The 27,400-nt window shown below is 44.7% G+C and overlaps 1 protein-coding gene across 1 annotated transcript in view; it reads left to right on the forward strand.

Moving 5' to 3' along the window:
- The window catches only part of SUSD2 (sushi domain containing 2), a 1,032,760-nt gene that overhangs the window by 477,762 nt on the left and 527,598 nt on the right, over nt 1-27,400 (forward strand). The window contains exons 24-25 of the mRNA XM_086943298.1: nt 691-957; nt 2,057-2,233. Of these exons, the coding sequence (XP_086799424.1) occupies nt 691-957; nt 2,057-2,233 (444 nt within the window). The remainder of the gene's footprint in view (nt 1-690; nt 958-2,056; nt 2,234-27,400) is intronic.

A 27,400-nucleotide genomic window follows, 5' to 3' on the forward strand; every position in this document is an offset into this window, starting at 1 on the left:
GGCTATCAGGTAGTCGTTCACCAAGCAAAGAAACTCCAGCTTTGGAGGAGATCTACTCACAGGAGCTAGGGCAGTTTCCACTCAGGGCAGCAGACGCTCCTTAAGCGCTCATTCAGCTCAAAGCCCCCATCTAGAATAATTGTTGTCTGATGTGTGATTAAATATATCTCCCAGGAGATTACAGACTGCCTAAAAAATATAAACGTCTCTTAGGTAATGACAAGCTGTAGTACAAGGTATATATCTGATCAGGAGATTCTCAATCCTAGGGTGCAGTGTTTACGATGGAATAAAGAAGCCAAGTACATAATGAGGACCGAGTTGGAGCTCAGTGAGCGTTTTGATGCATCTGATGGAAAAGGCATTCACGGGGGGTCATTGGTTGTAACCCGATGGAGATTTTAAAATTGGGTACAATGAGCTACCTCATTTTATGTTCTGGAGTAGATACATTGGTTTTTGGGGATCAATGAGACCCTTAAGACGTGCACCGAATGTGATGTGACTTAAGTGAAGGGTTCTCTCAATAATGCATCCATTTTAGCCTGGGGGTTATTGTAAGTGCATTTGGTAATTTGAGCACTGCAGATGACCTGACCATTTCTTTATATTCTGTGCATATTATCTAACCCAACTGTAGTTTTTTCATACAAGCCCACAATTGAAATACTGTTTTGCCTCCTCTTTCAGGGTCGGTCACCAATGAAAGTTCCCTCTTCACTTATGACTCGCAGCACCTGATTGAACTCTACCAAGCCAAGCATGACACTGCCTTTCTACCAGAATTTACTGTTGATGAGGATCCCAATGACCCACTCACACCATCCATGCATGCACTCTGCAAAAATGATGATTTCTGTAAGTTTGATGTCCTCGCCACTAGGAGCCTTGAAGTGGGAAATGCCACAAAGATCTCCCACCAACGTCATCAGAAGCTGGTCGTAAGCCTGGAACCAGGTAAGACTGTGATGGTGATATTCCCCAATCACATCATACATTTCCACCGCTTCCCTTCTTGGTTTCAAATAAGGCTCAACCTGAGTTGGTGTCTATTTGTCAACCACAGGTTCCTTGAACATTACCGCTTGAACCCAGTTTTTGCCAGAGCACTCCAAGGTAAAACGAGGAGGCAAATGTGAAGCTAAAACATGCACAAAGGTGATTGACCTAGTATAATTCAGTCTCAAAGTCTATTACGCGCCTGTTTCTTCCTTGACACCTAGATTGAGGGCTCTGGTGCTAAACCACTTCAGTCCTGTTTATATCTAAACTGGAAGACTACTTTTCCATCACCACTATCTCTGCACACCCCCCTTCTTTAACTCTCTCTCTAACTTTTTAGAATAGTATACTGGTCCACTGTTTACCATATCTCCCTATTGTAATGCAAATGAGAAGAAACTACAACCAATCAATCCCTTACAGCAGATGGGGTGTACTGTGAGAGACCTTTTCCTTTTTGTCGAAACTAAACGAATGTGCAGCCTGTTGTTTTTATACTTTTGCTGCTGTATAACCTTTGAACGCTGGGCATCCTGGATTCATTTTACGCCATTTCCTGTTTCTAAGGTTGAAAACAATTCCTAAAATGAAAGACATCCAACCAAAGAAAATACTTCACAAAAAACATACTGTCAGAGTTAAATACTAAACAGTGTCATATTTAATGTTTGAGAAGGGTACATGCCTTCATTAACATTAATGTTCTGTAAAACGTAAACTATGGTGACTGGAACCTATTCAATTAAATAAATCGAGGTCATGTAGCACACCTCTCTGTACAGTTGTAAAAAGTAAGAATATTTTAAAGATTTTGTTTGAAAAAAAATAATATAAAATTTAAAAAATAATATTTTAAAGTTGTAATATAATATAAGACTAATGCCTGCAGCTGGCAGTAATATTCCCCATCTACAGCACTGTTCTTCCTGCAGGACTTTCGTGAAGTGAAGGCGAGTGTGGGAAAGTAGTGCAGGGTACCACATGTTTTTTTTTGTCATACACCTGACAGCATCCTGTGTTGTTGCCAACACGGTTCTCTTGTGTCCCCTTCCAGTGAAATCATGTGGCTGGCTGGCTCCCCCCAAGAACGGAAATAAGCGAGGGACGACCTATCTGGAAGGCAAGAGCATTACATTTTTCTGCAACAAAGGCTACATCCTAGTGGGGCCTTCAGAGAGAACATGTCAGTCTGATGGCATCTGGACGGCAGAGGAGCCTCAGTGTGTGTCAGGTAAGGGCATGTTCACCTTTCTCACAATGTGGATGTCGTGCCGCTGCTATGCACACTATGTTGACGTTTCTCTGCTTAACTGCATGGCACCGATTCTGCACTCCTGCTAAGTAATGCATGTTTAGACCAAAGGCCCAGGCAGATGCTGGCGTGTGCCGGACTGAAACTGTCAGATTGCCATTAAAGCCAGTTTTCAGATCGCCCTTTCTGTGCTATATAGGTTGTGCAGTTTGGTAATCCCAGTTCTCCATGCAGTTTACGCTCAGCTTTCTGAGGTTTATGACAAAAACATACACTATCTAAAATGCAGCAGTTTTCTGGGCTCTACCTGAACGTACTTTTGCGTTTTTTTAATTCACAAGCCTTCCCAGAAACTCAACTGCGAAGCAGCACCAGCCACAGGTGTCCAGGCATTTCACATAGATTGTCATGTGACACATCCCAGGGCCCACTTACAGAAATGGGTATGTTGTTGATTTCCAAACGAAAAATAGAGCCGCTTTGCAAATGCACATTTTTTTTCTTTTTTTGTCAGTGTGAAAATCTTTTTCTTCTTTAAGAAAGCCATTTCTTTGTTAGGGAGCAGGGAGGGTGGAGGTACTCCAGCCTTTGGCCGTAGGCTAAAGTACCTCTCTGACCATTTCTAGGTGGAAAGACGTCTGATCATCATTTGAAAATGTACACAAATGTACATATGTTTGGGTGTTCAGAATCTTACGAGGCCAATCCTGCTTTTAATGCCCACTTTCCACCCCTTGTGTGAGGTTTACTAATGCAGCTTTCTCTGCGCTCCTGGCACCGAAATCTGCCATAATAAATTCATTTAGGCTACTAGCAATCCTTTTGTGAATAAGGCACGGCATAATGCATTTTATTGGGTATGGATTGTCATCTTGAGAACCGGGATCCAGTAAATACTCAAGGTAACTATATCTTGCATAGGGAGACAATTTTGTACTAAAATGGCGATTTTCTTAATTTATGCAAAGAAAAACAAATATTTTTAAAGACAAGGAGGCAAATATTCTACTTATGTCCTCCTTTTGCCCTAAAATCAAAATGTAGTGATAAAGAGCCTGATCATGGTGTCGGTCGGACCGCCACTGAATGGTCGCTATTCTAATCGGGGCGAAAGATAGAACCTGTTCGATTTTGGCATGACTGGCATGATTTTATCAGACTTGCACCAAAGCTATTTAAGCCAGCATTTTGAGTATTTTTTAAATATTTTTTTTTAAAATTGCTGACATTTAGAAACAGATTTACTAATGTGCTAATCAACTTTGGTCCCCAAAGGCAATTTGCAGTAAACATTTTGACATGAGCACAGCACAAACTTTTTTGCATCACAAAGCACTAAAACCCTTGATGATTTTTGTACAAGGGTCATGATGGAGAGGAAAGAGCACAAACGCCACTAGGATTCTATGAGAACCACATCAATCAAAGTCAAGAACATGGGTGCACGGCGGTATTTGGGCAATGACAAATTCTGTTTAGGGTCGCTTAAACAAAGCAGAATGCATCTCCATAAAAGATGACATCCTTGTCATGTGCCACAACAAACATACAGCAATTCGCCATTTTTAACCAATTCAGTTAAGCAAAGCTGCAGAAAATTGCCCAGTGCTGCATTGTGTGGTTCTTAGTAAAAGTAAACCCAAGTGTCTGTAAATTAAAAAAAAATGTTAGAACCCTCCATGAGATCCAAAACCTTCCTCACAAACTGTTGCTGCTGCCTTTCCTGCCCAGAGGAATTATTCCCTGTGTCTAGTTTCAGGTTCGGATAGATTACCAATGAGACCTTCACAATAGGATCATATTAACATTTTTGATGCCCCTAAGCAAAGATGTCCGAGGCACTCTCAATTCAGGGTACAGATGGGAAAACAGGTATGAGGGCTAAATTGGCACATGGGCAACTCCATTCAATCTGGCGGATGCTACCTGATGACGTCGACTGATCGCTAGGATACTTTAAAGGTATGTTCGGGTGGTGGAGTCATAGCGCCTGGTGAACTTTGTATGTGGTGTGATGCGAAAACCCACATGAAATTGCACACAGCATGTGTTATGAGCACAAATGTATTTTTCTGGGGTAACTCGAAGAAGTTCACAATCTAGCAAAAAAAAATTGGTGCAATAGTTAATTTCACACACTTTTCATGTAGATTGTCTATAAAGGTGCAGCTCCTGAATGGACGCTATTCTAATGCTTTTATTCTTCAAATAATTTTAGCAAAACGCTGTCACTTCTAGCATTATTTCAGAACATTGGATACAAGGCTTTTCTATAAGCGAAAAAAAACTGGGCATCCAATTTTCCACGGCCCAAAGTGTTTCAATATGTTCTTTTCCCATCCTGGCCTTTCTATTTTTATTCTCTTCTTTAATAAGGGACTGGAACCCCGTTTAGCAGGTGCAGGTTGGGAAAATAAATGACACACAGACCTCTCAATTTCAGACTAGTAACCATCAAGGTATCCTTCAAATAATGCAGACTTGGAAGGCTTATAAAGCAGAGTAACTGATCATGTCACAGAGACTCTGGTACTGGTAATGTCATAAAAAATGTAAAAATGAAAATGCTGAAATCCCTCAAAGTGAGTCATCAAATAACCTCTTTAGCAGCGAACGCTCACTAGCACCAAGGGAATAACGTAAGCAGTAGGTTTTCTCTAGCTTAGCATGATTTATCACTGAGATATCGACTTAAACTATATTTTGGAATTGTCGAAATGGTCCTCTATAGTCACAAACAACACATACACACTTACCTGTCCACAATCGCTTCGTTGGCCTTAAAAGTGTTTCTCAGTTGCATGGAATCACCACTGTGCGACTGTTGGTCAGGAAATGGGGATGGATTTTTCAAGACACGACATCAAGATGTGACGAAGGCTTCCCCTGCATGGTCTGCAGTAAGTATTCACTGTAACCACAAAAACAACAGCCATCTCCACTCCAATCCTCAACTTATTCACTCCGCCCAGAATGGCCCCATAACCTACACACAAACAGTGGTTGAGAGTGCAGGGCCAGCAAATGGTAGCTAAGTACCACGTGGTTGTAAATTGAATAGAGGCATTTAAGCAATATATCCGTGAACATCAGACCTCTGAAGATGGATACTGTTTTGATTAGAAGTGTATTAGTCAAACTAAGGGCACCATTTTTCCTTGGCGGTTGCACTGCTAATGCCTGTTGACCCAAACAGAAAGTCCATCTTATGGCCAACTGTGTTGCTTAGGACAACAGTAAGCAAGCTCAATATGTCAATTCAATCAAGTAGCTTTAACTTTGCTTTATTTTCCACCCAATGTCATTATAGAAACATTCGAACTAGTGTTGAAAGCCCACTGCTTAATTTGAGCCAGTGGTTGCCTTTGGGCTACTCATTTTTAGGGACTGGCACTTATTTTTTTCCTTATCTGATATTGACTGAAAGCAAGAGAGGGTAAAATGCGCAAATGGGAATTAAGGTGGAAGAGAAAGACGGAAAAACCATTGCATAGAAAGCATGGACAGGAAAGAGTGATTTTAGTGAATTTAAGAAGCCTTCGGTCAATTCAGGACTATGCAGGATTGGTATTGGGTGCACCAACATTTAATAGTGCCTGTCGCAGGCTTCTGATGAGAGCTTTGTGCAAAGGCACTCATTCTTTTAAACAAATTAAGCACTGTGAAATCCGTCTCAGCACAGGATATTTTCTGAGATGTCCCAGACAGGCCCTCCCCAATGTGACATTACACTATTCCACCTTGCCTGCATCAGAGGGACAGTGATGCAACCTTTGATCTACGGACTCGGTATTTTGTGCTGGAATGGCCATCTTCAACCCATGTTTCACATCTTCAACCCATGTTTCATATCTCAAGCCCATGTTTCACATCATTGATATCATCAACCTAGAGTCATACTTCTCAGTACAATACGTTGTAACACTTTCCTTCTTTTCACTCAGCCATCAATATAATATAATGTCTGTACTAGAAGTATGAGATCATTATTTTGATTTAATTGATGTCCGGTCAATCTAGGTATAGGGTGAAAGCCCATACAAAAAGGGAAATTAAATAAATAAATAAAAGTGGTGGTACAGTAGATATCTGACTTATTGATACCATTTGGCAAGGATAAAGGGCTACAACCAATTTATTTGAGGTAATTTGCTTCTGGAGTCCTGGGGTCCATCTTATTTATTTATTTTTTATTTATTGCGATTTTCTATAGCTCAAACATTACCCGAAGGTGCCAGAGCGCTTTACAAAAGAACCAGTTGCGATACATAAGGATTTAGGATTACATGAGTTACATAAAAGATACAAACAGGAAAAAAAGAATTGCCAATGTACAAGTTGTAAAGTCACACAGGGAAGAGATACAAATAGAAAAAATTGCAAATGTACAAGTTGTAAAGTCATTTAAGGAAGAGAAACAATCACATAGGAATGGTAGTGAGTACAAAGGTCTACTACATATACTAGTGGTTAGAGTGAGTTATCTCTGTATACATATATATATAAATAGTAGATTTTCTCAGGATTCCATTTTACTAGCGAAACGGCTTGGACAAGTAAATATCACATATTTACAGAGTGAAAAGAGAAATAAAAATTAAAAAAATTAAATTAAATTAAAATAAAAAGGGTTAGAGAGCGGTATGTGGGGGAGAAGAGTTGGAGGCTGAGATTGGTGAGAGGAGATAGGGGGAACTGAGGGGGAGAAAGAGATAAGGCAGTCCAGAGTAAGTGAAATGTCTGAAGGTCAGCAGGATGGAATCCAAGGGACCAAAGGAAAGGACAAGAATCAACTAAATGGCGGACCCGGGTAGTGGGCATCGATGGAAACCATCTCAACATGGCAAGATGCACCCAGGGCAAGAGCGACAACAGGAGATGGTCCCAAAATATTGCAAGGCGCACATGAGCTCCAGTCCAAAAGTTACGAGGGCCAAGTCCAAAGAAAACCAGGGAGTCGACCCAACGGAGGAAGAACAAGAAGGGAAAAGGATCCAGACAGTCAAAAGGAGGAGCATCTTCAGTATTTGCACCTCCTTTCACCACTGCTGCACACACATGATCCCTGGTCTAAATGTTCCCATGCTCCTGTACTGTGCACCACAGTCCACCCGTGTCGTTAGCTGGAGGGGTGTTAAAACAAATCCCCAGGTCTATACCCAGCTTTCATGCTCGACAAAAAGCTGATATCTATCTTGGCTTTCCCAGGGGGGGCGTTAGCGGCTTCGTCATATGTAGGGGGTGAGCACTGTAATTAAAATCCTCTCCTGGTCGTGTAACCTGTCCCGCCCCTCCGCTGTGTCCACAGGCCCCCATCCACATACTGCGGTCGAGCCACACAGGCGGATGGAGGCTGCAGATCTGGCGATCACAGGCTGCACCAGCTGCGGGTGCCTGCCGCGGAAAATGAAAGGGCAGCAGGGGGCCCGCTCTTGATGTTGCGGCCCAGCATTGTTACCTCATGAAGTGGGTCCGTTTCACTGCGGCCATCCCACTTCTACCTCCGTTTCACCTCGGGCACCATCTTGAGGTGTTATTGCCAGGGGTGGATATTGCCGATATGACGGCAGAGCAGCCGCTGGAAGTATCGACGGCCCAGCGGCAGATGCTCCAGATAGTCCGATTTTGACATTCGGCCCTTGCACATAATTTAGTGGGGCTTGGAGGGCTGCGCCTGCACTTGAGCCTCAGGGAAGTGAGGGCGAGCAGTTACAGGCTTCTCACAGAGGTAATTTAGTGGCAAAGATACAGAACAGTTAAACAATAGACATAATAATTCACTGTCAATAAGTGCTTGTCTTAAGAAAAAGAAGATACTTGTCACAGCCAAACAAAATGCTACACATGTTTATGGGGTTCTCATACAAGCCTCAGTGATGCCCCACACTGTCTATAATGGACTAACCAATTCCTCTGGTGCTTCCAATATCTACCGTGTAGTGACCCAGGCAGTATTAATGCTTGTACAAACTCACAATCATATAGGGTACTAAGTAGGTCTGTTTGTTCAGATTTTGAGCAAATAAGCAAAAGAGTTCACACTGGAAATCATTATTTTCCTAATGGCAGTCGTATTTTTACAAGTTCAAGATACCATTTTTCAGACTTTTGATCTCAGGCCCTGTGTAACCTGTTCACTTGGATGTAGCTCAGCGCAGATACTGGTGGTGCACTCTTCACAGTTTCACTTTGCACTCTCAGTGTCTTCGTCAGTGGGAGCTGGACCATGTACCACGTTCCCGCATCCCACTGGGCCTCTGGGAACAAGCAGCATGGCTGGCCTAGTCAGGGGATTCTCGTCTTCGGTACCGGGTCATCAATCACATCCTCCATTATGGTAACATCATTGATTCTTGATCGATTCACGAAATGGGGCAGCACACGTCCCTCCGGTTACCCTGCAGATACGGTGGACAAAATACTGTTGCTCGGGTTTGCAGATACTTCCTGCAGTTCTCCAGATGAACCAAGTAGAGGGGCCAGGTGGTCCTTCACATCCTGAGTCAGTGATATTGACTCCTTGTACAAGTTGGCTTCTTCTGAGTGTTCCTCTCACAGAGAACATGGCTGGGCTTCTCCTACTGTACAATCTGTCCGTCTACAGGTAAGTGTCATCTCTTTTTACTGACAGTGATTTAGAGGATGCCATTAAAACAATCACTCTCTATTTATTTATTAAACAAGCATTTTATATGGTATTGTCATGAAATTAATATTAAAAGGGATACAAACTGCTCATAAACTGCATTTCTGCAGCGTGCAGAACACTTCCTGACATCCTAAACATTTTCTAACTTGAATAGAATTACAGGAGCAAAGAGAAATCCCGAAAATGTATCTTCTTGTTCCAGCACTTCTCAGAAGAGTTTGGGAATATATCCCATCTCAAAAAATGTTGACACGTGTATATTGATTTGATCAGGAGGAACCTCTACAAATATGTCCTATTATCTGACTATGTAGCCTTATCCCCAGGCTGTAAATTGGCCTATAAGCTTAACTTTGTATGTAACAAGTCTCCAATCCTCATTCTTCCAGCCAGCAGGGCCAGGATTCCTTATATTTTATCAATCCATGCTCATCTTTGTGACAGATCTGGTCAGAATTCCGAAGATACTGGGTCGTTCATGATTTAAAATGTTCTTAGGGAGGAAGGAATACAATGCGGATCATTGCCTTGAGTATATGTCGAAACATTCAGTCGAAAGTGACCCTGTGTTCATAAAAACACCACCTGTGTCATGGACTGTCCATGTTAGGAGCAGCTTCTGATTTAATGTATGAAGTTTGCCCTTGGATGCTGGAAGACCTTGTGAACTGGGCACTTAAGTTGATGCCTCTTCCTGCTGATTAGTCAGCCAGTGTTCATAGACAAATGTGAACCCTCTCAAAAAGGGTAGATGAGAAGACAACAATTCTAATTCCAAACTCTAGAGCATGGTACTTTTTCCTATTATGATATGTGTAAACAGTGACTAAACACTTATGGAATTACTTTTCGAAATTGTTTTTTAAAATCTGATTAACAGATAAATTGGCATTAATTTATGATATGTTCGATTTGGACCGATCCCATGGGGACTGCGCTACTGTGCGACAGAAATCCGTGAAAGAGGAATATTTTATGTATTCACCTATGCCAGCTGCCATGCTTCAGGTCATTGGATGGCCATTCTTCTAGGGGGCCTGCCACAAACCTTTTCTGCTGCTACTGGGCTAAAGTTCTCCAGTTCTATTGTGGTGGTGGTTATTGGTGGTGGTGTTACGGGTGTTCCAGACAGGAGAGGGATGAATAGGGAAAGTAAATCAATTCAACTTGACTAAAACTTTGTGTTTTCTATAGTCACTCGTGTCAAAGGTGGTTTCCCCAAGGGAAGGTTCTTGGACCAAATATCAGTCAAGCATCACCCACGCATAGGTGATCATCCACAATGGCAGCGGCACCGTAAAAGGAGGCATGTTCGTAGTAGAGTATGACATGGAATAAGAATGATGACTATAAGACAAGTTTGCTATTGAACTGGATTACCATTGACCGCCAAGATTAGGTGATAGAGAAAATGTTAACTGAAAATGTAAATACATTTGATGGCTTCTATGGTATTGTAACTTAGTTGTTTTTACTGTGCATTTCTTCTGGCTCTGTAGCACTTGCGCCTATTTTGCATAGTTTCGGAGGGTGTCACTCTTTTGTTGGGTACTTTTTATATTTCCTGCCTGGTGAATGTGCCTGTATTTTATACGTCAGTATGATTTCAGTAAATGTACCTAGGTTGTCTTTTGGTTTTAGCCTTGATTTGAAATATGTTACCAGAGTTTGGTGATGATTTCTGTGCAAATTATGGATGCTATCGCTCAAACCTCACATCAGTTTGACTCTTTCTAATGTACTTTGGATTTTGACGTATTTTATTTTGCATGGACTGGGACCTTCATCTTTCACATGTTCCTCTTCTGTTTGACATATATGATGCTTGTAGTATTGTGCCTTGCATATTTCTTGCATGGAGAAAAAGGTATCCTGTACGTTTGGTGTCAGGACAAATCATACACATGTCCGTTCTTGCCTGCTTTTACCTTCTGTTGAAAGCCTTAGTTTTTCTCCTTTCTAATGTCCCATGTCAATGCAAAGGTGTTTTTTCATGTGTGGCCAACTCAAATATATCTTATTCTTTTTCTTCATCTCCAAAACTTCCAACTATGAGTATGATTTCAGTAAATGTACCTAAAATGTCTCAAAACGGTCTTGTTGCATAGCGTTTGGTAACGGTTGAGTATGAAACCGAATACGTTTATCCCTCATATGGTGTTCATGGGAATTTGGTTGGCTTCATTTATATACTTGTGTACATTGTCTGCTCTTTCGTCATTGATTGTGTACGTATAATGTCTTGTTCAAACCCTTGTATATGTATGTTGTCTCAATCACCAGAATCTTTATCTGTGTCCAAACTGAACCTTACAAAGAATATGTGTATCACTTTAATCATATGTGTTTGTAAATGTGCTTTATTATGTCCCGTGTGTTTCTTTTATGTGTTAGTAGAAACTAGATATGTATACTATATGTATTCTTGATGTATGTTTGCTATGTTTTATAAAAGACGGCTAATGCACATTGTCTATATATAATTGTTGTTATATGTGTCCTTTCCTTTTTAAGACCATATGTGTGTTTTCTGTTTGTATCATATAACCTGATTTATGTATCCAATCTACTCCATGAGGAGTTACATTAGTGCATTGATGGTCTATTTAATCTTTGTGTATGTGTCATAGGTTTATTAAATCAGTTGTATATTCTTTCTTTATTTGAATTGAACAACAGGATGTCATTTTAGTATAAAAAGATTAGGGTATAATTTAAATATTGATATTGATGGAAAGGGACCTCCATTGCAATGGTGATGGAGTTCCCTCCCTGCCAACATTATGGTCCACCCAACCAGTTTAGAATCAGCCGGACCATAGGTTTGACGATGGGGGCGACAACTCACTCTTCCCCGTGGGTATACTTTTTTAATGACCTGATGGAGTATGGGCTGTTGGAGGTTTGCCTGTATGTGCACCCACCTAATTTAGGTGGGAAGACATACTGCCAATTGTCAAAGCCTGTAATAACCAGGAGAAAACTCGTGGTAAAGGGCAGTGAAAAGTGCTTAATGCCCCATTACCTTGGATGAAAACTCCCATGGCAAAGGGTGCATTGTTTTTTTTTCTTCAAAAAGTAAATTCCAATTTGGGATTTTCTGTTTGAAAATGCAAAAAGCATTGTAAGTTTGTTGGACTGTTCAGTCATATTAACGGAGACATCTGTCAAACTGACAATGCATTGACAGGAACCTCCCTGACGATGGTTCTTGCAAATGCTAGAAATGGCCACAGGCCCAGCAGACATTTCTAAATTTGGTGGGTGGCACGTCCGTCGAGTGACTGAATAATATAGTCTGTTGCCCAGACAGAGAAATGGGCTACCCGGCAACATTTAAATGAGGCCCTAAACCTGGTTGCTCCTCTGTGATTGAAATTATATATGCATGCCTTTTATTTTTCTTAAGAACTGTTACACCAAGAGCTATTTTTATGAACATGTCCTCCCTGTATTAATGACACCAAAATATAATTTGGGAAGCCTGATTGGTTCTTGAATGTATTACTTTTTGTTCAACTATTCAAACTCAAAGAGGCCAAACAAACTCAAATTCAAACTGAGACAGGCAAAAGAAACTGTAGATGTTTTGCTGGGTAGTGCCAGATATCCAAGCAGGCTAACATGGCACAACTAATCTCTTTTTCTTCAGGCAAAGCCAAGATGCCACTGAGATTGATGTATCAACATTGGCCTCTTCCTCAGAACGTACGTCATAGCTAAAGAAACTGAAACTACCAACTTTATTATCTTTCTCAGGCAGTATAAAATGGCTAAAGAGGCTAGGTATGCTATGAAAAATCTGTTCTTCGGGTAGTGCTATTCTGCCAACAAGATCTCTCCCCACCCTCACACATGGAGAAGTTACTAGAGAGTCATCTGTGGCAAATCAATATTTCCATCTGGTAGAAAAAAGGCCAGAAGAGGCAGGACGGGGTCAACATTGATCTTTGGTGAACAGTGAAACTGGGGTACTAAGCCTAATCTCTCCCGATATAGAATGGCATTGAGGGTATCTGCGCCTGGCTGCAAAGCATCTACAACATCAAGCAGACCTGTTCCACACAACATGGCAAAGCCAGAGAGATGTAGGGGGCCAATTCTTCATCCTTCACTATGCAAATGCCCTATGGCCAGAAAACTGATTGGACACATATTTGAGACAAATATGGTCATGCCATAATCCACACTGACTGGAAAGAATTTAAGTGCAGCATGAGGAGAGGGAGATGGCGACTTAGATTCATGAATATGTTTTTTTTTCCTGCACAGTCTTCAGATAGCTTAGAAAAGTGTGTGTCTCTGTCAAAGACCTGGACAAAAGAAGAACATTGTGGACTCTTAGGAAGATGACGTTAAACAGCTGCCAGGGAGATTGTGTTGAAGGTGCTAAGGAACGTCAGGTGATTGTGCCAGGAAATAAGCAAAAATACAAGGATCATTTCCATAATAGTACTGAGAATGGTCAGATTCCAAGAACTGCATGCTTGAAGTAACCTATCCATGTAGCTTTTAGCGTGTATACATCACAGGCAAGGCTCAGGATTAGGGTGTCAATTATATCTTGAGCTGGGCGAATGGCAAAAAATAGTTGTTGCCCATCTGCCCTGCTTTTGGTTTCACTGTGTCACTCAAATATGTGGCAAGTGACTGGTTTTCTACAGCAGAACCACAGCTGTTTTGGCCGTCAGAAAGGCCCGGACAGTCACCAGTCCATGAGATGACATTAGAAGGTCTGTCCTATTTACAGTGTGTCTTGAAAAGTCCTACCTACCCTGTTTTTCCTGTCTAGGATCACCATGTAAAATATGTAATGACCAGCCAGGATAAAACAAAAAATTACCCCCATCTGGTGGGAGATGACTACCTTCACTTTAAGGTCATGTACGTTTCATTTTCCGAAAAGAAAAATATAAGACATGTTTTATATTTATATAATTTTCCTTTGTCTTTTTGTGCTCCCTCCTACTTTGTTTCATTTAGGGCCCAAGGTCAGACTAGCAAAAATCTTCAAGTCAGATTCTCACTACAGGGAGTCTTGACTAGAATGAGGCATTTCATGGTTGTTGGTTGGGTCATGGCAACTCATCCACTGAGGCAACCCGCCTACTCTACAATCACTCAGAAAATACCAGAGTGGTAGAATGGCCAGCCCTAAGCTGCCAGGTCCTCAGCATATTAATCCACTTGCAATTGTCCTTCATACCAACTCCTCCTGCTCCCCAGCCCTGAAGAAATGTATTAATCCACCCTGTCTCTAGAACAGTGGTGGTGAGGACGGTACACCATATGTAAACACACTTTCATTGTGCTTTTCCTTTTTTAGGTCTATTGTTAGCCAAGACCTTTAGATTTTACCAACATTATCTTTATAATATACTTACTTAAAGGGGCTACCTCTCTTCATTCATTCGTCTGTTATTTTTATTCACATTTTCATCTGCCCACTACAACATACAGCATGGGACAGTGGGTCAGCCTTCTTCAGTCACTGGCTAAACTTCATTTTGAGTGACTGCATTTAGCCCTTTCACAAGGACCACATAAACACACGTGGTAGTTCTCTTCAGTGTCATTTTTTGTGTGTATATTATTATTATATTGTTGGCTGTGTTTGTAGAACCTGATATGATAGCAGAGTGATTTCTACGAGATGTGAACACAGGACACATTACACCTTTATCAATTCCTTTCTCCAGCCAATGCTGTTGTAAATTCCTTGTGAAGGGGCCTTTGTTTATCTGACTACTCCTTTTTCACACCATACCAACATGAACTCTGAATATTAGCTACTGAGGTTGTTCCATCATAGCAACCATGCCTTTCTTTCTTTCTTTCTTTCCTCCTTTTCTATTTTCTTTCTTTCTTCCACTCTTTATTGATTTTCTTCCTTCCTTCATCTTTTTTTCTGATGTTCCTTTTTCTTTCTTTCATTCTTTCTTATCTTTTTTTCTTTCTCTTTCTCTCTTTTGTTAATTTTGTCTTCTATGTTTCTTCTTTCTTTTTAGGTCGAGCCTTCAAGATCTCTTGTATATGCATAAGTATATATTTATTAGTATATACTTAGATGTGTATGTACTTTGTGGGCTCTGGAGATCAGTCCTAGGACTTGTCTGCTTCCGCTTAGGGACTTTTTTTCTTTTCAACTGCCTCTATTTAACTGTCTTGATAGAAAACGACCAGCACAGGTCAGTAAAATACCAGAATTGCTTTCTGCTGAGGGACTTTCTTTTTTTTCATTTTTCCGGCTCCTGCCTCTATTTAATATCATGCAGCAAAGGCATCCTACTTTCACTCCTACCGACACATAAATATCACCACTGAAATTACTTCAGAGAGAGAGAACAAAAGCATCCACTTAAAAAACCAGAGTCAGGCTGACTATAATGAATTTATTCATGTATTTTAAGGCACAAACTTAGTGAATAAGCGCAGTCAAATTCACATAGAGCATGCACATCACACCTGTGATGTGGTATCACGTCTCTACCTGGCAGAACAACAGCCACCGGCACTCCTGAGATGATGATGCCCCAAAGGAGAATATTGTGGACTCCAAGGAAAGAGGGCCTTCCGGTGAGATGGGGCAAGTACAGTTACCAGTCAAGCCTCTCCTTTCTTTCTTTATGCTATCTGCCCTCTCACATCAAACACCCTACACACCAAACAATGCACCAAGTGCCCCAACAATAAATTGTGCAACAACCCCCTCATAAAGCCGGATACTAGGGTAAAATTACCATAGACGTATGCATGAATGAATAGATAAGACGACTGGATATGAGAAAATGACAGTCTGTTGGATGTTGCTGTTCATAAGTAGGTGTTCTTCGATAGTGCAAACCTAGTCAAAAGGTACCCGAGCACTGTACATGTTCGAAGGCAGGGGTACAATCTGTGGATAATTCTAGGTGGAAATGCTGGGTTCTGAGGGAGATTGTTGACTATTTAGCAAATATCAATGTAGCCATTTTGAAAGTGGTGTATCTTCAGTGCTTTCTTAAATTAAAAGTGGTTTTAAGGCCAGTCCTTTTGTATTTGGGAATATATTTCCAAACTCTGGGTGACTTTTAGGAAATGGCTTGTTGTCGTCATTTTTTAATGTTTATGCTGCCAGTCTCCCGGTGTGCCCACAACCACTATGTTATGTTATGTTAAGTATTTTTATATAGCGCGCAGCTGCCTCAGCAAAGAGGCATCCCGGCGCTGATAGCAGTGTCAGAGGAGGAGCAGGGGCCAAGCCAAGGAGAACAGGTGAGTTTTGGTGGCCTTACGAAAGGACAGTAAGCAATCCATATGACTGATCTAGAGATGGTGAACCAGATAGTCTGGATGGCAGTCATGATGGCTTTGTAGATGATGCAGCCAGCTGTGATGGTGGGTGGTGATCAATGCATTTCACCCCATATGACAGAGGGTAGATGCCCTCAAGTGAATCTAAGCAGAGAGTTAAGATATCACATTTGTTTGGGGGCAGTCCTAGCTGTACAGCCTACAAAGACCATTATTGTCTGGTCATGGATGATACGCCCACGCTACAGGAAGCTACAGCCGTGTCTTTGGATGAGGCGTTGAGGCTGTCTAGACGATACGGCATTGGAAAGTGACATGAGGGTCAGGCCAAATGTTCAGCTGTGTGCAAGTCTGGCCTTGTTTGAGAACCTCTTATTGTGCATTGTGTATCGTGATGTGCAGGGTCCAGAATGGAGGGCTTAGCTTTGATGACATGTAGAAGTAATGTAAAGTGTCCTTAGTTTTATTAGAGCGAATAAAATTAGAAGTCGGCCAGCTGGTGCTCTGTCATGGCAGGCGCATCCTTATGCCTTATAACAAGCTCGAAATAAGCGGGGAAATGGTCTGTCTCTCCCTCCAGCATCTTGTTTCTTTCCTCAGGTTCCAGTTAATGGATGAAACAGATGGCCATTACCGCTGCTAATGTGTCTGGGCAGATGGGTGCTGTAAATCATGTACAATGGGCTGGGTCCTGCAGATAATGCAGAAACACGCCAAGCAAAATTCGAAATCAGAACGAGTGGCAGCGTGTTCATAGAAACCCCTGCCTAAACCTCAAAAAGTGGTCGCTAAAGGAGCATGTAAAGAAGAGACTTAACTATATAACCCCCTGTATATTTCATATTCACATCCCACTGCCTACGTGTGCATGTTCCAATGCTTACCTCATTACCACAGAGCAGAATGTCAATTTAAATTAAAAGACCCTTAATCCTTCCTTTGCCCACAATGGTAAGGTGCAATACCAGTTTAGCGTGTTGTAACATTTGTGAGTAGCTTCACACCCCAGTTCGATGCTTATCACATAAAGGTCTTGATTTTCTTTGTTGTAGAGATCAGTTTATTATTATACTAGCAGCCCGCCCCGGCTTTGCCCGGGGCAGAAGGGGGCTGGGGGCAGCATTTTAAGCCTCTGTGCACCCCCCCCCGACATTGCCCAGTCCGCATCCCTCCCCCCTCCCGCCTTGAGCCTTGTGCCTTGAGCCTCCCGCCTGGGCATAGCACCTACCGCCGCGCGCCTTGAGCCTCCTGCCCGCCTCCCGCCCCGGCTTTGTAACCCCCCCCCAGGTCCCGACTTACCTCATCCGCCGCTCCTCCCTACGCTGGAGTGTTTACCTCTCCACTGCTTGACCGCTTGTCAGCTACCTCATCCGCTGCTCCTCCCCGCGCTGCCACTGCTCCTCCGCTTTTCGCCGCTCCGCAGCTCCTCCCGGTGCTCATGTTCTCCCCTCTTCCTGTTGCTGGTGAACTCCGCTCCTCCCCTCTCGCAGACGCTCCTCCCGGCGCTCATGTCCTTGCTCTTCCTGTTGCTCGTGAACGACGCTACTCCCCTCACGCATACGTCGCGGCCGGCGCTACTTGCAAGGGACTACTTTATTTTTATTTCTAAATATTTTAAACAACGTTTATTTTTTTATTTTTATGTAGCCTATGTCCTTCTGCTTGCCCTGAGGTTTTCTAAGATGTCTTGGGTGTTCAGATTGGTGGTGTAGTTTTCGAGTTTACCTGGCTCAAAGGTGCAAGTTCTCTCTTTATAAGTCAAGTCAAGTCAAAAAAATGTATATAGCGCGCTACATACCCAGAGGGTCTCAAGGCGCTTGAAGAGGGGTGGGGAATTACTGGTCAAATATCCACGTTTTAAGTTGCTTTCTGAATGCTAGGTGGTTCTGAGTAAGGCGAAGGTGAGTGGGATGTGAGTTCCAGGTTTTAGCTGCCAGGTAGGAAAAGGATCTACCTCCCATGGTGGTTTTGTTGATGCGAGGTACAGTGGCAAGGGCTTGGTTGGATGATCGTAGCTGGCGTGGGGGGGTGTAGAAGGACAGTCGTGTGTTGAGGCATTCTGGTCCGATTTCGTAGAGTGCTTTGTGTGCGTGGGTTAGGAGCCGGAAAGTGATCCTCTTATTGACGGGGAGCCAGTGGAGGTTTTTCAAGTGACCAGAGATATGTTCTTTGCGCGGGATGTCTAATATGAGCCTGGCTGAAGCGTTCTGGATTCGTTGGAGTTTTTTCTGGAGTTTAGCGGTAGTACCGGCGTAGAGGGTGTTTCCGTAGTCCAGTCGGCTCGTGACCAGAGCGTGGGTGACCGTTTTCCTAGTTTCGATGGGGATCCAACGAAATGTTTTTTTGAGCATGCGAAGAATGTTGAAGCAGGATGAAGAGACGGCGTTGACTTGTCTATTTATTGAAAGTGAGGAATCCAGGATGATGCCCAGGTTCCGTGCGTGGTCCGTCGGGATGGGTGCTTTTCCAAGGGCTTCAGGCCACCAAGAGTCGTCCCAGGCAGAGGGGGAGGTACCTGAGATAAGGACTTCTGTTTTATCTGAGTTCAGTTTCAGACGGCTGTGTTTCATCCATTCGGCTACTTCTTTCATTCCTTCGTGTAGGTTAGTTTTGGCGGTGCTAGGGTCATTGGTGAGTGAAAGGATCAGTTGAGTGTCATCCGCGTAGGAGATGATGTTGAGGTTGTGTTGGCGTGCGATGGCCGCGAGGGGGCTCATGTATACGTTGAAGAGGGTGGGACTGAGTGAGGATCCTTGGGGTACGCCGCAGATGACTTCAGTGGCCTCTGAGATGAATGGTGGGAGGCGGACTCTCTGGGTTCTTCCGGTGAGGAACGAGGTGATCCATTCCAATGCTTTTCCTTGTATTCCGATGTTTCTGAGGCGCTGTAGAAGGGTGCTATGGCAGACTGTGTCGAAGGCTGCGGAGAGGTCAAGGAGGATGAGGGCGACTGTGTCTCCATTGTCCAGGAGAGTTCGAATGTCGTCTGTTGCTGCGATGAGGGCGGTTTCAGTGCTGTGCTTGGCTCGGAAGCCGGATTGTGAGGAGTCGAGGGATTTGTTTGTTTCAAGGAAGGCGGCGAGCTGGTTGTTGACCGCTTTCTCGATGACTTTGGCCGGGAATGGAAGGAGCGAGATGGGGCTGTAGTTTTTGAGTTCGGTGGGGTCAGCTGTGGGTTTCTTCAGGAGGGCGCTGAGTTCGGCATGTTTCCAGCTTTCCGGGAAGGTTGCGGAGTCGAGGGAGCAGTTGATGACGTCTCGGAGGTGCAGTGCTATGATGGAGTCTGCTTTGTTAAAGATGTGGTGCGGGCATGGGTCTGTGGGGGATCCTGAGTGGATAGAGTGCCTCAGACGGATGGTGTCCTCAGTGGAGATTGGTTTCCAATCATTGAGGGTGTTCAAGGGAGGTGGGGGTCCTGCAAGGGGTTGGGTGGATTGGTTTTCGGGTTGGTTGTCGAAGCTGTTGTGGATGTCTGCGATTTTGTTGTGGAAGAATGAAGCTAGGGAGTCGCAGAGGGCTTGGGAGGGGGTGATGTTGTTGGAGTTGGCCGTGGGATTGGTAAATTCCTTGACGATATTGAATAGTTCTTTGCTGTTGTGGGCGTTGTTATCTAGTCGGTCCTTGAAAGCGGCTTTCTTGGCATTTCGGATCAGTTGGTGGTGTAAGCGGGTGGCGTTTTTGAAGGCTTCCTTGGTGCTGGTGGTTGGATCTTTTTTCCAGGCCTTCTCAAGGGAGCGGCAGAGTTTCTTGGATTTCTTAAGATCATCGTTGAACCAGGAGGCCTTCTTGCTGCCGAGTTTGTTTTGTCGTTTTTTCAGTGGTGCTAGGATGTCGGCGCTGTTGGATAACCATAGGGTGAGGTTGGAGGCGGCTTGATCGGGATTTGAGGAGTGGGCTGGGGGGTTCAGAAGAAGCGATGAATAGTAGTATAGATGTTGTACAAAAATACGTTTTAGAACACTTTCTATGTTTTTATTTATTAATCTAAGATGAGCCTCCGTGGTCTTCGGGCGCTGAATAAAAATAAAAAAAACAAAATGACTTATGTGTCTTGAATAAATTAATAGTTTATTGTTCAGCTAATTGAAAATTGCAATTTAAAATAGAAGCATAAAGTTATAACCACAGTAAAATCCATTAATCCTTGACATTTTTACATCAAGCCCAATGACCATATCCGCATCTATGGCAGTCAACACGGGCTGTTTCAGCCTGGTACTGCTTCCAGTGTGGATAACTGTCCCCCCCCCACTCCCCTCCCCACACTCCTAGTATAGAATTGTTGGCGGTAAAGAAAAAAGGCGCTCCAGGTTTAAATGCCTGAGCATAGTAATGTAAACCTGAAAGGCACAGATAAGCCAAAAGAAACGTAAACTTGAGGCTCACTAATGCAAAGTGCTTAGTGCATTGCCGGTTGCAAAGTGCAAAAGAGGCTATGCCCATCTCACTGTCCTAGCTTAGTTTTGTTGGAGGCAAAAGAATGTACGGGTTAAAATGCCAGAGCATCGAAATATAATCATGAACTATGCAAATTAGGCAAATAAATATAAACGTTGTGGCTTGTTAAATGAAAGCGCTTAGTGCGTTAAGAGATTACAAAGTGCTAAATCAGCTATACCCCTTCATCAGTTATGTCCACAGTGGAGAGCAACTCAACATAAATCGTTCTTGTAAACCAATTCCCAATAGACGACTCAAGCTGGTTCAGTTGTGATGTAATTCGGGACTGTTGGGTACCAGACCCGGTCTAACTTAAGTATCAAGGACATAAACTGTGCAGAATAGCAACTTAAACTGTAGAGTACTCGGGGGATCAAAGTGCCTAGTGCAACATTGTATCCTGTCACTGCAGGTTTTGCATAGTCAGTTTCTTTCTTCCAATGACATGAATTTCAAGAATTTCCCACTAAATACAAGGTCTTCTCCCCGAAGGCAGGTTATTACAGTCTTTTGACGCATGCGTATTCCTTTCCTTCTGAAATGGAGCTTCATTAGTCCTTTTCTCTCTTCCACCAAGGCAGGGCATTTGCAAACAATATGGTTAATGTCCTACTTTGCATATTAGCACAGCGGCATGAAGTCACAGTGGTTTGTCTCAACCAGGCAGAAGAGTTACATAAGGTGTGAAAACCATGGTGTCAATAACTCAGCAGCGTAAGCTTTGCCCTCAGCCCTAACAGTTCTCCTAGCTACGGCTGTGGCTTCAGTAAACTGTATGTGCCAATTTTCATCCAAGCATGAGATCTAGCTGATAGACCTTTTCTGGGAAGGCATCTTGACTGCTGTATTAATTGCTTTGTTAAAATCAGCCTGACTGAGAGTTAGAGCTCAGAGTGGCTCAGTCCCCAATGTTTTTATTGCCAAATTCATTTATTAATGTGCCTTGGTATTGCCTGGGTCAGATATTGCCCTCCATAAAGCGTTGCCTAGTGTGACTTCCTGCGCTTTTTTCGTTTTTAAGTTTTAAGGCTGAATGGGTGTTGGGAGCTGGTGGTTGTTTCTGTGAAAGATATACTGGGTTTCCCAGAGGAAGAACTGTACGGTCAATAAATAATGTTTGAAATGGGTGCGGGAGCTTGGCGAGTTTAGGGAGAGTCACAGGACATGCTCCGGCAGGCGATTGTTCAAGTTGTGCCATTTTAGGTATTTCGACAAGTGGAGTTGAAAACTCCCAAGGTGTAGGCTGCGGGATTATCTAGAAGTCTGATATGAACAGGACATGGACCTCTAGGCCGGTCTCAAATGCTATGGGGATGATGAGTTAATAGCTTTTTGGTATTTTCTTAGAGTTTGATAGTGCTGAAACAGGTTCTAATTTGCACGTTTGATCTGGGATGAGTGGAGAAGGAGGTTGAAAAGAAGAACTACAGAACGAGATTGATGGACATAATGGAGGTGTTGAAGTGTGAGTGAGGAGAGCTTTTGCTGGTGGTATCTTCATTTCTAGATCAGTAATTTGGAGTGTATCATCAGGAAACATCTATTTGGAGGCCATCCATCTCTGAATAGTGATTGGCCAGTTCACGGCTCCACCCCAGCACCGACCACCATCGTAGCAACTAGTGCCATGCCAGCTCTGTCCGCCAAGACCTCCACAGAACAACTCAGCTGCCTCCTGATCAGTGCCAGATGGCTCTGAAAACGTGCCACTGAAGTCTGCCACACCATCTCCTCCCTCACCCCCGATCTCACTTTCATTTCAGAGACCTGGCTTACCCCAGTATCGGGCCCTGTAATCACCATTGCAACATCCATTGGCTACAAGATGAAAAAACGTGACCACACCAACACACACAGAGGTGGTCTTGCCATTGTGCACAAGGAATAGATCACCTGCACCTTCGCCAACTACAAAACTGTGCCTATCATTGAACACATGAACTTCTATTTCTGCCCTGATGACAAAACTGCCATCAAAGACACCCTCGCTTACAGACCGCCAGGATCATGAACCAGCCTCAGGAAAGCCATTGCATCATCACAATCCAACATCACCTTCAACTTGAACCAACCAGTAGAGAACTTCAATGTCTGGATCACCAGTGCTGCCAACCAAGGCGATCCCACCATAACAGCCAAAACACTCATATCCACCAAATAAGCCATCTAGTACACCCTGATCTCAGCATGTTGAAGCGCAGATTGAAACAATGTGAAAATAAATGGCGTACCAGCAAGAACCGAACCACACTAACCGAGCCACCTTCAAATCTGCCCTCAGCAACTACTACCGTCAGCTCAAAGCCACAAAGCAGGAGGCTATGACGCACCAGATAGAGACCAGCACCAACCAAACTATGGAATTCTTCACCATCGGTAAAGAGTTCACCTGCCCGTCAGCCACTGGAAACTAAACCCTCTCTCACAGGAACTCTCTAGATCTCTCGTCGACCACTTCCACAACAAGATAACAACCATCTACACAAACTTCAATCCCCAACCCACCGATCTCCTCAGCATCCTATCGACCACTACCACTGATCACCCACTCACTGCATGAGAACAACTCAGCACACTGAGCCCTGCTACTCTAAATAACTCCATCCACTCTGGAGAACTCACCGATCCATGCTCCAACCTGACTTTTTAACCTCAGAAGAGACAAGACCAGCCACCAGCTCAGCCACCAGCTCACCACCATCCTCAATGCCTCCATCACCACAGACACTTTTCCCGATGCCTCGAAACACTCAGAAGTGAGACCCCCTCCTCGAGAAACCGTCTGCAGACCCCAACAAGCTCCAGAACTTTCGTCCCAATTCACTGCTCCCATTTCACGCCGAAGTCTTAGAGAAGGCCATCAACCTCCAACTCACTGAGCACCTGGATAGAAGCAACCTGCTGGACCCTTCTCAATCACAGCACTGAGGCATCCTTAATTGCCGCAACAAACGACATCCGCATCTTACTCGACAGAGGAGATTCAGCCGCCCTGATCCTGCTTGACCTTTCTGCTGCTTTTGAAACAGTCTCCCACTACGCATTCATAGATCGACTAAACCAGAATCAGAATCACAGATGACGCACTCAGATAAACGGCCTCATTGCTCACAGGGCGCACCCTGGGAACCTGTCTCCCTCCCTTCACCTCACAACCCAAGCACATCATTGGCAGCGTCACTCAAGGCTCATCCCTAAGTCCAACCCTCTTCAACATCTACACGACCCCACTCGCTAACATCATCAGAACCCACAACATCAACATCATCCCCTACGCCAACGATATCCAGATCTCCCACTCACTCTGAGCAGACCCTACATCGATGACGAACAACTTCCACAACTGTATGAAGAACGTCTCAACCTGGATGAAGAACAACTGCTTGTAGCTAAACACAGTTCAAAAACAATAGGGATATACCCAAATAACCCTTCTAGACCTGGGTATCAGACATAAATGGGAAAAGCAACAAACGGTATGAAGGAATAAATATTGCACACTTTTACATGAAGGTACTTTTAATTTACCTTCACTGTGTTTTTAGTTCACAATGAATATATCATACAACATTCTCTCCTCATAGCCAATAACACCTAATCAATGAAATACAAAAATTACATATAATCACATTCTGTACATGGACATAAACTATACATAGAAAAACAAAGTAACCCTAAAGAACAATAAAGTTTTGATAGTGGCTTCCATACACATCTGGACAGACCACTCGGAGGTAGTCAAAAACACACACTTCTGAGTCAAACAACTGCTTCAATTTGTTTACAGTGTGGCACCCTATAATTTAGAAGCACACAAAATTTCCAGTGACTCCTACTTAACAGTGTCGTCGACGTGACCACGTTTCAGCGTATCATCTTCTTAGGCCACTTCAGGACAGGGTTAACACATTACTGCGCAAGACATAACATAAACGGAAACATTACTCACAATATACCACACATATGAAGCAGGCTGGCTAAACCACAAGACTCCCCATTGGTCCCAGTGTGTGTTTAGTGGTGGGAAGAAGCTTCTAAAGTGCCAGAAGCTGATATACATCAGATGCACCCCATCACAAACAAGACCCTGCAGTGAAGTGCCTCATTCAACAAGGGAGGTTTGGTGAAACTCAAACATGTCACCACAGGTGACTGCCATCTATACCCTACTAATAGCTGCATGAAAAGTCACTTACATTAGTCACCCGTATAAATACAGATGAATAATCAAACTCTCTTGCCAAGGAAAAGATCCTATGCAAGTCGATGGGCCATCTATAAAACCAGAAACAGATCAAAAATGTAAACGCCCATATTGCAAAATAACTAGCTCTCAAAGTTCTGCCATACTGATCATCCTCATTCTTTATGGGTGTTTGCAAATGTGCCTCCACTTACCCGTGCCCCGCTGCCTCCTTATGAAAAATCCGTCAAGGTAAACCCCTCAAGGGCGCGTTGAACCCAAAGCGAACCCTCCTCCTTAATTTCATGCTTGTATAAATCTCCCCTCCGCCTTACACCCTTCTCCTCTCCGCCTTGCACCCTTCACCTCTCTACCTTGCACCCTTCTCCCCTCTGCCTTGCACCCTTCTCTACCTTGCACCCGTCTCCCCTCTGCCTTGCACCCTTCTCCTATCTGCCTTCCACCCTACTCACCTCTGCCTTGCACCCTAATCCCCTCTGCCTTGCACCCTACTCCACCTCCGCCTTGCACCCTTTTCTACCTTGCACAATTCTCCCCTCTGCCTTGCACCATTCTCCCCTCTGCCTTGCACCCTTCTCCCCTCTGCCTTGCACCCTTCTCTCCTCTGCTTTGCACCCTTCTCCCCTCTGCCTTGCACCCTTTTCCTCTCTGCCTTGCACCCTTCTCTCCTCTGCCTTGCACCTTTCTCCCCTCTGCTTTGCACCCTTGCACCATTCTCCCCTCTGCCTTGCACCCTTCTCCCCTCTGCTTTGCACCCTTTTCCCCTCTGCCTTGCACCTTTCTTCCCTCTGCCTTGCACCCTTCTCCTCTCTGCCTTGCACCCTTCTCCTCTCTGCCTTGCACCCTTCTCCCCTCTGCCTTGCACCCTTCTCCCCTCTGCCATGCACCCTTCTCCCCTCTGCCTTGCACCCTTCTCCCCTCTGCCTTGCACCCTTCTCCTCTGTACCATGCACCCTTCTCCCCTCTGCCTTGCATCCTTCTCCCCTCCGCCCTGCACCCTTCTCTACCTAGCACCCTTCTCCCCTCTGCCTTGCACCCTTCTCCCCTCTGCCTTGCACCCTTCTCTCCTCTGCTTTGCACCCTTTTCCCCTCTGCCTTGCACCCTTTTCCTCTCTGCTTTGCACCCTTCTCTCCTCTGCCTTGCACCTTTCTCCCCTCTGCGTTGCTCCCTTGCACCCTTCACCTCTCTACCTTGCACCCTTCTCCCCTCTGCCTTGCACCCTTCTCTACCTTGCACCCGTCTCCCCTCTGCCTTGCACCCTTCTCCTATCCGCCTTGCACCCTACTCACCTCTGCCTTGCACCCTACTCCCCTCTGCCTTGCACCCTACTCCACCTCCGCCTTGCACCCTTTTCTACCTTGCACCATTCTCCCCTCTGCCTTGCACCATTCTCCCCTCTGCCTTGCACCCTTCTCCCCTCTGCCTTGCACCCTTCTCTCCTCTGCTTTGCACCCTTCTCCCCTCTGCCTTGCACCCTTTTCCTCTCTGCCTTGCACCCTTCTCTCCTCTGCCTTGCACCTTTCTCCCCTCTGCGTTGCACCCTTGCACCATTCTCCCCTCTGCCTTGCACCCTTCTCCCCTCTGCTTTGCACCCTTCTCCCCTCTGCCTTGCACCTTTCTTCCCTCTGCCTTGCACCCTTCTCCTCTCTGCCTTGCACCCTTCTCCTCTCTGCCTTGCACCCTTCTCCTCTCTACCTTGCACCCTTCTCCCCTCTGCCTTGCACCCTTCTCCCCTCTGCCTTGCACCTTTCTTCCCTCTGCCTTGCACCCTTCTCCTCTCTGCCTTGCACCCTTCTCCTCTCTGCCTTGCACCCTTCTCCCCTCTGCCTTTCACCCTTCTCCCCTCTGCCTTGCACCCTTCTCCCCTCTGCCTTGCACCCTTCTCCCCTCTGTCTTGCACCCTTCTCCCCTCTGCCTTGCACCCTTCTCCTCTCTACCTTGCACCCTTCTCCCCTCTGCCTTGCATCCTTCTCCCCTCCGCCCTGCACCCTTCTCTTCCTTGCACCCTTCTCCCCTCTGCTTTGCGCTCTTCTCCCCTTCACCTTGCACCCTTCTCCCCTTCACCTTGCACCCTTCTCCTCTCTGCCTTGCACCCTTCTCCTCTCTACCTTGCACCCTTCTCCCCTCTGCCTTGCACCCTTCTCCCCTCCGCCTTGCACCCTTCTCCTCTCTGCCTGGCACCCATCTCCTCTCTGCCTTGCACCCATCTCCTCTCAGCCTTGCACCCTTCTACTCTCTGCCTTGCACCCTTCTCCCCTCTGCCTTGCACCCTTCTCCCCTCCCCCTTGCACTCTTCTCCCCTCTGCCTTGCATCCTTCTCCCCTCTGCCTTGTACCCTTCTCCCCTCTGCCTTGTACCCTACTCCACCTCCGCCTTGCACCCTTTTCTACCTTGCACCATTCTCCCCTCTGCCTTGCACCATTCTCCCCTCTGCCTTGCACCCTTCTCCCCTCTGCCTTGCACCCTTCTCTCCTCTGCTTTGCACCCTTCTCCCCTCTGCCTTGCACCCTTTTCCTCTCTGCCTTGCACCCTTCTCTCCTCTGCCTTGCACCTTTCTCC

This window comes from Lissotriton vulgaris, chromosome 11, assembly GCF_964263255.1.
Source record: "Lissotriton vulgaris chromosome 11, aLisVul1.2, whole genome shotgun sequence".
Taxonomy (NCBI): Eukaryota; Metazoa; Chordata; class Amphibia; order Caudata; family Salamandridae; genus Lissotriton; species Lissotriton vulgaris.